The sequence below is a fragment of the Topomyia yanbarensis genome, chromosome 3 (genome assembly GCF_030247195.1).
Source record: "Topomyia yanbarensis strain Yona2022 chromosome 3, ASM3024719v1, whole genome shotgun sequence".
Classification (NCBI taxonomy): Eukaryota; Metazoa; Arthropoda; class Insecta; order Diptera; family Culicidae; genus Topomyia; species Topomyia yanbarensis.
This window is the reverse complement of record NC_080672.1, coordinates 6,480,195-6,492,932: the sequence shown is the minus strand read 5'-3', so window position 1 is coordinate 6,492,932 and position 12,738 is coordinate 6,480,195. Positions and strand designations below refer to the sequence as shown.

General features: G+C 42.9%; 2 protein-coding genes across 3 annotated transcripts in view; one reads left to right on the top strand and one right to left on the bottom strand.

Moving 5' to 3' along the window:
• Nucleotides 1–255: 255 nt before the first annotated feature.
• LOC131692356 (zinc finger protein 62 homolog) lies at nucleotides 256–2,591 on the bottom strand. The gene is made up of 5 exons (XM_058979355.1): nucleotides 2,086–2,591; nucleotides 1,516–2,036; nucleotides 854–1,450; nucleotides 648–793; nucleotides 256–578 (listed from the first exon to the last, which is right to left on the bottom strand). Exons 1-5 carry the CDS (start codon nucleotides 2,402–2,404, stop codon nucleotides 335–337), a joined length of 1,827 nt encoding a protein of 608 aa, XP_058835338.1. The 5' UTR covers nucleotides 2,405–2,591; the 3' UTR covers nucleotides 256–334.
• Nucleotides 2,592–7,228: 4,637 nt separating this feature from the next.
• LOC131692760 (uncharacterized) overlaps nucleotides 7,229–12,738 on the top strand; it is a 123,302-nt gene continuing 117,792 nt past the window's right edge. For both annotated transcript variants that reach the window (XM_058980010.1, XM_058980004.1), the window contains exon 1: nucleotides 7,229–7,989. The gene's annotated coding sequence lies outside the window, so the exon portion shown is untranslated. The remainder of the gene's footprint in view (nucleotides 7,990–12,738) is intronic.

Sequence of the window (12,738 nt, the reverse complement as noted above, 5' to 3'; positions counted from 1 at the left end):
TTGGGCTTACCAAGTTGTAACGCGACTGGCGTCGTGAAAACTGAATGGGGCTTGAGAACAGCTTGAAGCAACATCTGATGTTGCTCCAAATGTATGTGATATCAAAGACTGACTTGGATAGTTCCTTCGAGCTTAGTTTGCATACCTGACATTACTAGACTCACTGTTCTCCATTCACACACAGCTGCCACAGCTTGAAGAATTTTCGGAAGATAAACTCTTGTGCTTTTTGTTTGATTGTTATGGAAGGTGATTTATTCCTCATTTTCGCGCATGCTCTAATGCGTCAAGCCAGTCAACCCTGTCACATTAAAAATAATTCATTAACCTACCCTCAGACAACAACCGCCCTGTCCGGGTGTTCCTTGCAAATGTGTCTTTCGAGTGCTACATCTTTAAAAAACTGCACTTCACAGTAGGCACACTTTATCGTGTATTCTTTAGCTTCCCCACTCTTCTTATGACGCTGGAAGTGAATATAATATCCGGTTGAACTGTTCGATGTGTGGTCACAATAGACACATTTGTAGGGCCGTTCGTTGGTATGAATACTGCGCAGGTGATTCAACAATCGAGTTCTGTACAAGAGTATAATACAAAATAACTATACCAGAGAAATAAAAGTAAGCTGATTGAATGTGACTTACTTGATGAATGTTCGGAACTCACATTTGGTGCACTGCAAATTGCGAATTCCTAAATGCTTCTGCTTCACATGAGATTTAAGTTGGCTTTCTTTGGCGTACACGGCGGGACACTTGTCGCAATTGAATTTTATATTTTGGTGACAAATCTGTTGAATATTTATTTGAGAAAAAAAAAATCATTTAAAAATAAACAGTAATAACTTTACCTCGTGAGTTTTTCGCGTTGACCATACGTAAAAAACCCTCTCACAAAATCGGCAGGGGAATACGTGCTCCTTAGTGTGAATGTTTCTATGCACCCGCAACTGCCGTCGATTGGGGCATATTCTTGGACAAAATTCGCATTGAAACTCGGCACTTTTGTGACTGGTCATGTGGCTGGATAAATCAAAAACCGATATGCCGCAAAGATGACATTGCTTTTTCTTATTTTTTGACCTAGGTTTACTTTGTTTATAAATTTGATATTTCCACTCCGGCGAGGGTATATCCTGGCTAATTTCGTCTTCACCATGGTTGACCTCAGGTGAAACAACTTCTGTAGAACTAGGAGAGTCGTTTTGTTTTAATCCATATTCAATTGTAATTTTATCTTCTTCGCCTTCAAGAGCTTCATTCAAGTACTCGATCTGGAACTGATTATCGGAATGATCAATTTCATTCTCGATTTTTAACGTTTCGGAACAAATATTCGTGCAGATTCTAGAGCTCTCACGGCACTGCTGAACGAATAAGTGTAAACTTTCGATAAACGTGGAACAGTTCAAACATATTTTGGAACACGATTGATAATCGCATTCAATCTGTTGGAAGAAAGATAAAAATCCAAAATTATGTAAACTGGTAAATCGTGTACGGAATCAATTACCTTTACATGTATAGTCTCCTGAATAATTTCTCCGTAAGTCTGATTATTATAAGTATCCAGGACAAGATCTTTTACTCGTGAAAACAAATGTGCCTGACATATTCGACACTCATGTTCTTTAACCAATTCGTCGATTTCAGGCAATTTGTTTTCGATAGAACCAGCACCATAAAAATGTGACTCCAAGTTTTTCTGTTCTTTTTCTTTATTTATCATCCACAATTTGGCTGCCTCAGGTGGTAGGTTTTTAGATTTTCCCTCTCGAAACTGTTTCCTCATCCTGAAGTAAGTGTGGCGTAGCTGGCTTACATCACGATTTAGAAATATATTCTTTGACTGAAGGGCCAGTAACATATCCTGAAATATGCCGGTCTGTTTGTCTGATTCGAAGGCTTCGATATTTCGATCAAGAGCCTGTTTAATAATTTCCGCTGATTCGCCCTTTAACACACTTGTATTAGATTTCTTTCGCTCTAGGGAAATTTTTAGTAACGCTTTCCACATCCTGTCGTTCTCTGAAGCTAAAACTCTAATGTCATACAAAATAGACTTTAAATTCAACAAAATTACCGATTAAATCATGTTCTTCTGATCCCCACAACTGTCTCGCTTCCGGCGGGTATGGACTAAATTTTCCATTTCGAAATTCCTTCTCCATCTGTTGATAATACTTTCTGAGTAGGTACAACTTCCTTACCGGGAAATGGCCAAGGCTGTCCATTCGTTTTTGAACATCGTAAAAGAGATGCTCGGTGCGACCGCCTTCTCGGCGAACCTCTTCCACACCTACATCAATACAGGCCCTGAGAAGAGCTTGTTTCTCGTCCGGGCGAACCATCAGATTGTGATGGCCGTTATTTTTCCGTGGTTTTTCAACGAGTTCACTCATATTTGCTGCCACTAGTCAGCAGATCTTTTCTATATTTATTGCTGTGAAACAACGGTCTAAAATTACTTGGAAACAAACGTTAAAGTTTTGTAAGCAAATCCCAGAAAAAATAGATGAAACTATAAGCATTATTCGCGGATTTATGAAGATTATTTTCGTTTCATGCTGTTATGCTAAAAGCTTTTGTTATGCTTTTCGTCAACTAAACAAACTGTCAAAAGTAACAGCGATGCCAAATTTGCAGTAAGGTTATACACGGAAACGAAAAACTACCTAAAATTGAGTTCCTTTGACTCAATCTCTTGGTATCGTGGGGGAACTTAAAATTATGTAAACCGTGTTGAAGGTAGTTTCCATTTAACCACGGCAAAAATTACAACTCATTGATAGGTTTTTTATACTCCAATTTAAGTTGAATTTACCTAATTTTGAGTTCACCCCAAACAACTCAAAAGTACCTTCACGGAAGACCTCGACTGAGTCGAATCTCTCTTTTTGTTTTTGACAACACTAATAAGTGCGAAAGCGACGCACAACTCAAAAGTAAGTTAAAAGAACTTATTCTGCAGGTTGTTTTATTTAACCGTGTAGTATTTGGTATGGGTCAATTGGCATAAGATTATTTGGCATAATCGTCATTTGGCATAATTTTGAGAATTGCTCACACTGAAGGTCATTTGGAATAATAGGCATTTGGCATAACGGTTAATTGACATAATGGTCATTTGGCATAATTTTGAGAATTGATCACACTGAAGGTCATTAGCCATAATGGACATTTGGCATAATTTATTTTATCTCCAGGATAACCTAGAGCACTCTAGTGAGAGTGTTGCCATGGGGCCATGACGTATCCAAACGAACATGAAGTTTGACGTATTCACAATAGAAATACGTCAGATTTTTGCTCGTTTGGATACGTCTAACTCGTCTTGGCCACACTCTAACTAGAGTGCTGTAGGATAACCCTCCTTTCCGTATAATTTTCGAGTGGTTTTCAAAAAGCCGTAAGCGATGTTTACACAGGTTTGTTCTAGCTTATATGTCTGTTCTCTGTGACAAAAGTAAACGAACTGCGTTATTTATACTACACCACTCTTTTCGAACCTTACTATCGCACCACGCGAAAGGGATTCTCCAAAAACGACAGGCTACCAAATTATCAATTTAATTAAAAAATTAGTCGTACACGTTTTATAAACCATTTTTTTTCAAACGGCGCATACGTCCTTTTGATTTCCCATGGTCGTATAAACATCAATATTAGAACCGCTTCAATGTGGAGATACGCGCGTAACAAAATGTCGTAAGCGACATTTTTATTGTTATTTTTAAAACTGTACATACGCTTATAAAAGAAACTTTTTTAAATGAATATTTTATTTCACCTACGTCCTTGAAAATTAATTATTTTCGTAATTATTTTTCTAAAAAAACATCTAATGCTCTTGCAGAAACATAATTACCGTTCCTTTCCAATCGGAAATGGAAGTGTATTGGAACGATACACAAAATTATACCCCGACACCACAAAAAAATAATAACCTACCTGTTGTAAATGACAATACGCTGAAAGCTTACCGATAAAGTAACCACAAAGTGACACAAAACTAATAAGAATTCGAAAAAAAAACAATTTTTAAGTTAAAAGTTCAACGTCGTATTGGCAAAAAATATGAAAGCAGTAGTTTGCCTTATATTTACATTGCGCGTATGAGAAGATAGAGAGGAAACATCAAGGCAACTGACGTTTCGACTGTCTACTTTTCATCGATTTCTATGTTTTCCTTTTAAACTCGATGAAACATCTAACGCGCGCTCTATTGGGAAGTAGACGAACTGTGAACTAAGGCTTCAGGGGTTAACTCAACTGGAAATATAATTGTTACGTAATCACAGATTAAATTAATTTTTTGAACAGTCGCATGTGCTTTCGTGTCTCGAGATCAGTCCTATGCGCTCCGACGTATATGAGACCTACAATGGGAAAAGGACGTATCGTGAGTTGGTAAAATGTCGTTTTGTCAAGAAAAGGTCGTATTGTCCAGTTTAGCTTAATAGTAATAGTAATCGTTACAATTTCTTATCAACCGTATTACACCACTAAAACAAGGGAAAAAACAAAACCGTCGACAATTTTTTTAGTATTTAAAACGGTTTAATTCCTAAATAGGAATTAAAAGTATTTTCGCCATGCTTCAAACTTGATTCTCTGTTCGAGCAAATTGTCAATAGGTCGTTTTGAAAACCCATCCTAGAATTATGTTTATGTTAAGGAAAATTGTAATTTAACATGACGGTCGTTTGGTTTGAGTAATCAGGGCAAACAAGTGGATCACAGGTTTCCTTGCGAGGGGTCACTGCTTCCGATGTCGGGTCGGCGGACCCTCAGCAGCTTTGCGCCGCTTCGGATCCTTGGCCTCGGTTAGGCCAAATAGAAACATATTTGTATTTGGTTAGGCGATAAAGCCGCGCTGCATTGGTTTCGCCCCATGCGCTAAAGCCGATGTTTGAATATATGTACGTTCATTCAATAAATCATCGTTTGAAAAACTTGGCGATATCCACAAATGATAAAATATATAATTCGAGAAAATAGCTCATGATTTAAAGAAAGAAAATAAGGATTATTTTATTCATTGAAACGCTGTATGGAAAACCAAAGCTCACTGGCGATTATAATAATCATGGCTAAAACAAAACATACGTCTGGTGGATCGCAGTTCTAGTGCACTGCATCAACAAAAACCTATAAAATCTACATTATACTAAAACGTAAGTCATAGTCAAAGAATCCATAATTGCAAAAATGAACAAGCACAAAAATTTCAAAATTGTAAATGTAATTTGTTTATTGAGGGCTTTTACCAGATGGTTATTCGCCCAAAAATTTCAAAAATAAAGTTCAAAAGAACTGCTCATATTTAAAAGAAGGCAATATCAGTCATAAAATGTTCACTCGAAATATAATCAATATCATATACAGTCGTGATTCGTTGGTTGGGCCACAGCCTAGTCCAGTTAAAAAGTGTCCAACCAGCGAATCACGACTGTAATGGATAACATTTTTATTACTTAGTGCAGCTTTAACCTTATTAGTCATTTACCTGATAAACCACACATTCGTCTGTTATAACAAATGAGCTTTAGTGAGATCATTTAGCGAAATTATGCCAAATGTCCGTTATGCCAAATGAACCTCTCTTCCCGCAAAATTAGAACTTATGCCAAATGACCGTTATCCTAGAGATAAACTAAATTATGCCAAATGTCCCTTATGCCAAATAACCGTTATGTGTCTCGTCCATTATGCCAAATGACCTTCAGTGTGATCAATTTTCAGCACTATGCCAAATGACCTTATGTCAAAAGAAGTGAGGGTATACCAATGTTGGATAAACCGTCCCAAAAAAGAAAATTCGTGTGTTCGTGAAGTACGATTTAATTTAACTAACTCAGTGATATATTTTTAAAGAACAGAGCTGGCATTGCAATATTGATATACCCTTTTCAGATTTAGTTTTAAGATAAGGACGCGAGCGAACGAAAGCAGATATCCTGAGGAGAACGTCATTCCAGAATAATTTTTATATTCCGTTTGATTATGTATAAATTCAGAAAATTAAAAAAAAAATTCTATCAAATCAAGAGTCATGTCAAAAAATTCGGAAAAATTACAACAAATTTATTCAATCTCAATCCAATTTTGCACAAATTGCAACCAATTTGATGTAACTGGCTACTCTGCATGCTCTATTTGGGAATCTTTTTATAATTCTGGCAACAAAATTCATGTTTTTATTTTGATTTATTCCTGCAGTTATGCTGCGGCTAATCAGAATTATAAATTGTAATTTTCATCAAAAAATCACAGTGTCGTTCTCGAGATATCCAGTTAACTCGTGGCAAGCGAAAAAATCATTCCCTCGCATTTTAAGCCGTCGGTTTTCCTTGCGAGATTGTTAAATATGTATACCGTGAGCCGTTGAAAGTGGTCAATACGCGAATTCCCGAAGAAAAAACCTTACCGGAAAGTGAAAAAATAGCGCGTCATAAACGCGCGTGATAAACCACACATTCGTCTGTTATAACAAATGAGCTTTAGTGAGATCATTTAGCGAAATTATGCCAAATGTCCGTTATGCCAAATGAACCTCTCTTCCCGCAAAATTAGAACTTATGCCAAATGACCGTTATCCTAGAGATAAACTAAATTATGCCAAATGTCCCTTATGCCAAATAACCGTTATGTGTCTCGTCCATTATGCCAAATGACCTTCAGTGTGATCAATTTTCAGCACTATGCCAAATGACCTTATGTCAAAAGAAGTGAGGGTATACCAATGTTGGATAAACCGTCCCAAAAAAGAAAATTCGTGTGTTCGTGAAGTACGATTTAATTTAACTAACTCAGTGATATATTTTTAAAGAACAGAGCTGGCATTGCAATATTGATATACCCTTTTCAGATTTAGTTTTAAGATAAGGACGCGAGCGAACGAAAGCAGATATCCTGAGGAGAACGTCATTCCAGAATAATTTTTATATTCCGTTTGATTATGTATAAATTCAGAAAATTAAAAAAAAAATTCTATCAAATCAAGAGTCATGTCAAAAAATTCGGAAAAATTACAACAAATTTATTCAATCTCAATCCAATTTTGCACAAATTGCAACCAATTTGATGTAACTGGCTACTCTGCATGCTCTATTTGGGAATCTTTTTATAATTCTGGCAACAAAATTCATGTTTTTATTTTGATTTATTCCTGCAGTTATGCTGCGGCTAATCAGAATTATAAATTGTAATTTTCATCAAAAAATCACAGTGTCGTTCTCGAGATATCCAGTTAACTCGTGGCAAGCGAAAAAATCATTCCCTCGCATTTTAAGCCGTCGGTTTTCCTTGCGAGATTGTTAAATATGTATACCGTGAGCCGTTGAAAGTGGTCAATACGCGAATTCCCGAAGAAAAAACCTTACCGGAAAGTGAAAAAATAGCGCGTCATTTTCGGTGAAAAATCCGAAAATTGACTTTTTCATAGTCGGGAAACGACCACTAGATGTCTCAATTTTTTCTCGAAAAGCAATCCGCAAATTAAAAACGGAAATTTTTCCTCGCATTATACCCACAAGGAAAACAGCGTTTTCCGAAGTAACCGGGGTTAGCAGTGTCATAGTGCTCGACAACCAGCCCAGCGGGTAAAGGTCATCAAAACTACCTCCCAGCCCAAACCATACCGCACCTCAGACAACCAAATGGAGATATATCATCACCTCACACCAGAGGGACCAAACTTAAGCCACGGCACCCCCAGATTTCTCAACACAGTCAATGAAATCGATCAACAGATGCTTTTCTAGAGGTAGTTTAAGGACGACCAAGTCTCGTACTTCACTCATCGTGGATTGCTTCTGGGATATCTCCAATTGAATGACCTTCTCTAGTCCAACAGTGATATCAGACTCAGAGAAACGACAGCGGTGATCGGGGAAAACGATGTCAGTTTTTTTCTTCAATGAACAGGAAATATGTGCTGAATAAGACACAAATAAGCGATAAAACGTCAAGAACTGCAAAACTGGTAAGTTTTCTAGTATACATGTGTAATTTTATATATACAAATCAAAGTACTAAATACGAGTTTAGTTTTATGATGTCGAGCAGCTATTCTAAACGGCCTTTTAAAGAGTCATCATTTTCCTTTATAAATCTGTGCCACATTAAACACCAATTTATTGAGGTTCCGTTGATAACAGTTCATTATGAATTATGACACGCAATGATCATTCCAAATGGCTATAGAGGTGCAAAAGAAAGATTATTTAAATGTAATTGGAGTTATGTTTCCTATGTCTGTTAGTCTGTTGGAGGACGTTGAGGAGCTCTTCCGGGTTCCAGTTTCGTTCTCGGGCGGTCTCTCCGCCACCCAACTAAAGCGTGGTAGGGGATCCACGGTTATCTGCCTTCTATCTCGGTGTATCGTCCATATTGGGCGTAGGGCGTTTCAAGTCCTTTACTGCCGTGATCCGCATAACAGTTCCATTTGCTATGGGTTTCCTATGCAGGTGGGACTGTTATGCGTATCACGGCAGTTTATATGTTACCAAAGATGCAGGCATCCTTGATGATGTTGAGTATGATCAGCTCCCAGATCGGGTCATTGAAAAGGGCTTCTCGAATAGAAAGCGGGAGATCGAGTCTTGTCCGGAGGACACAATTGGTGAGTAGGTCCTCGATGGTTTTCCGGGTCCCGCATGTGCAGCAGTTTGGGGGGTAATGTTGGACACCATGTGCTTGTGCGAGACATTGGTGTGCTCGGTCCGCAGCCTGGAAAGGACTTTCTGGTCTTTCCGATTCTGGCGATCGTCCCATTTCCCCTTTATTTTCTTGAGATACCCGCTGGACGCCCACCAATGACCGACGAAATTACAGTTGAAGGCATTGGTAAAATTTCGGGTGATGTCCGCAGCTGGTACCTTCTTTGCGATATCGTCGGGCTTTTGGACCAGGGTGAGAGCGACTTCTGCTGCTTCAGCTGAGAACACCGAGCATTTGGGTGGAAGCCGGAAGGAATAGCCAGTTTGGCCGTTGCTAACTCCGACTCCCATGTAGACGCTACGCGTGGTTGGGAAAATGTCGCTCTATAAGCTGGTTGTAGAGTTGGCTCAGAGAGACTTTGACAGGGATGTGTCGATGAGGGGGGGGGGGGGGGGAGCTAAACGTACCACGGGCGGAGCCATACCCGGTGCAACCAGGCGATTGGTGGTAGGGCGGCTCCGGTGAATTTCGCGTGCACTTCCCAGGCTGGTTACTGTGTTGAGGACTTGTCGTTTGCGTAAGTCCGCTCGAGGGCGCCCAGTGCACGCCGAAGAATTACGAGGGCGATTCTCCAGCGGACCGGGAGTACTCCGGCCTCCACGCAGGCACTTTCTGCAGGTGTGTTGAGTAGAAGTTTGAAAGCGCTCCGGATGGACCCGTGGTATAGCAGGGCCAGGATATGGTTGATCCCCTCGAATTTTTTTCCAGTGATCTCTATACCGTAGTAAATTGGGCTGTGGATCAGGGCTTCGCTTACTCGAAGTGAGGCGCTCCTGTTGCACTTCGGGTGCCTGGCAACTGGCGCACGCGGCTTTCACCCTCCGGAAGTGGAGGGTAAAGGAGGTTTTACGGTGGTGATTCCGAGGATAATCGGCTCATTCTTGTACGCAATCGGGGAGTTTTCTATATGGATCAAGCGGTCGGTAGCCGATGGAACGAAGAGCAAAGGTGGGTGTAAAAGTTTTTGCTGGTAGAGAGCCGGAATCCGATTGCGGTTGCCGACTTGAGGATGGCGTTGTTGGCGGTTTGGAGCTTAATGTGTGTTCTGTCCTTGGTCCTTCCTGTCACGACTACTACAATGTCGTCGGCCTTGTACAAATTCATACTTATAAGGAAGAGGGTAATCACCAGGAGAGACCTACTGTGGTACTCCGTTCTCCTCGGTGTAGATTTCGGACTCACAGCCGCCGACTCCGACCATGAATTTGCGGTCTTGTAGGAAACCTTGAATGTAGACCCAGATATCCTCTGATTCCCCAGCGATCAAGTTGCCGGAAGATGCCCTCGCACCATACGTCTTGTTTATATCAAGCGCAGCGGTCTCTGTGTGTAGACCAACCCTTTTGGCCTGCTCGTGGGTCTCTCCCACTGCTGCAGGAGTCCGGAAGTACGGACCACAGGCAATCAGGCACTAGAGAACTGGAGCATATGGAGAGGTCGATATGCGTTAAAGCTGGGCTTTTAGCGAACGTCGGGGTTTCGTTGTTGTGAATGATGGCTCCATTGTTTTCGGCGGCTTTCAGTATCTAGTTTCCGCATCGACTAGGACAGAGCGAACCCCACGCGGAGTGCTGGGCATTAAAGTCGCCCATAATGAGGAAAGGGGTTCGGAGTTGTCAAATCAGGTGATCGAGCTTTTGCGACTTCTTGGACCTCTTGGGGTATGTAAACGGCCGCGACGGTGCATGGTGATGGTATCCGGATACTCCTCGCGATCGCATACAGCTGTGTGTCTAGCCTAGGGATGTCGGATCGGGTGGCCAGTCCGATGGATTGGAAGATGTTTCCATCGGTCCGGAGTTCCCACGAATAGTGGCCTCCAAGTCACCGGGCTACATCGGTGTTCTCGGATATGTGCGTTTCTTCTCTCTCTCTCTTCGCGGAGCACTATAGGGTTGTAGCGAGCGATGATGGCCTGGAGGTCGTCGAGGTTCTGTCAAAGCCCGTTGACGTTCCACTGGAGGGCCAGCGCGCTGCGGTTACTGTGGTCGTGGGTGTCGTTGCTGGAGACAGATCTCGATGGGGTGGTGAGTCGAGACTCGTTGTGACTGTATGTGTCGGTGTTCTGAGATTCCCTCGTAGGATGTAGGTTTGGCTGTACCGAGTTGAAGAGGATTCGACGAAGCGTTCCCGAAAGCCGTTGCTGTTGTCAGGCCGGGGGTCGGGCAGGCTTGGTGGTGTGCTGTCTGAAATGAGTTTAGGACCGCACGGGTGTTCGGGCAAAACGCAACGGATGGTGGGGCTTACCCGGTGGGAAGCCGGACCCCCTGCACCCACAGCCGTCTAAGATTAGTCGGATGATGACGGTGCGCACGCGCTCGGGGCTGGTGCAGGGGAGAAGGCTTTTTCCCTGACGCTCCTCCGTGTTCTGATTTTGGTGCCAGTTATGGGGCCGTTGGTTGTGGAGGTGTCGCTTTGTACTCTCGTTCGAAAGATTGTCGGGTACGAGGAGCAACCGGCTACTGGACTAAAGGACCGCGGGTCCGTTCCTCTAGGGGTTTTTCCCCCTCCTCTGGCCGCTGCGGGTGAGGCAAGGGGTTCGCGCAGATAGGTTTTCTTTCCGGGATTATGGTGGGCTGGATGTTGGCTTCCTTGGATAGGGTTGGGGGCGCGGAGTTGTTTTTGATTTTTAAGGGTGTTGGGGCTTACCAGAGGGGGAGACGGGCCCCTGCTCCAGCAGCCGCCGAAGGTTCGTCGAACGCGTCCGGCATAGCCGCAGTCGGGGCCGGTGCAGGGGATAGAGCTTGCTTTCTGCTTGGCAACTGTCGAGTCCGGCTGCGAGGGCTTATACAAAGTCGGTTTTCCGGTTATCGCCTGGCGTTCGTCGTGGTCTGGAAGCGACTGGGTGGCACGAGCTTTTCCAGTGACCGCTGAGGGTGTGGCAAGGGGTCCGTCAGGGTTGATTTTCTTTTTAGGTAGGTAGTGGTCCGGACGTTGGCTGATGGTTGGCTTCCTAGAATCGTTTTGGTGGCGCAGAGCTGTTCTAGGTTTTTGAGGGGGTTGGGGCTTACCCGGAGGGTGGCCGGGCCCCCTGTTCCAGCAGCTGCGAAGGTACGTCGAAGAGGTCCGCCACATCCGCAGCGGAGGCTGGCGCAGGGGAGAAGGCTTGTTTTCTGCGCGGGTAACTCTCGATTGTGGCTGCTCTGTTCAAGGGGCATGGCGAGGGGTGTGCAAAGTCGGTTTTCCGGTTATCGCTTGGCGTTCGTCGTAGTCTTATTTGGTGTTATTTAGGTTCTTAATCCGCATGATTTTTTCCGTTACATAGGCAGGGCAGCTGCGGTGTCGAGCTGAGAGACCGCCGTCGCTGTTGATACGGTAACTTGTCCGTTGGCATGGGTTCTCCCTGGATACCTCATGTTTCTTCAAGCAGCTCAGGCAGATCTCCTTCTGGATGCAGTTTTTGCTTCCGTGTCCAAACCGGCCACATCGGAAGCATTGCATCGGGTTGACGTAGTATTTCCTCACACTGACTCTCATCATACCTAGAAACACATATTCCGGTAGATGGGAGTCGCTGACGTGTAAAACGAGGAGCGGGGTATTTGTCACTATTCCGCATACCGTTCTACGGACTTCTATCACTCCTTGCTCTTTCAAGCCGGCCAGTATAGTATCGGTATTCAAATTTTTCGTATCCAGGTCGTGGATTATCCCGGCGGTCTATTTCGTCACCGGAGTTTAGGAATTCCGGCAAAGTATGGCTAAATAATAGCCCTCTGGGGGAGGTGGAGTGTTTACATCCATCGAGTTGAATGGTTTGGGTTGGATACCTCACTCGGGAATGGATCGTCCGAGCGGTATATGGTATATGCCAGTGAAAGGTACATTGTACGTTCACTTATCTTAATCTCGGATCGGGGGTTGGTTATAATTAATCTGCTCCGCTGGATGGAGCCGTTTAACCGTGGAACGGTTCGTTTAGTTCACCTTCGGCCCTATTCTGCGCGGCGTGTGACGTGAGACGACTAATCTCTCACGCAATTCTGAAGTCACTTCGGGTGACATGAAACGC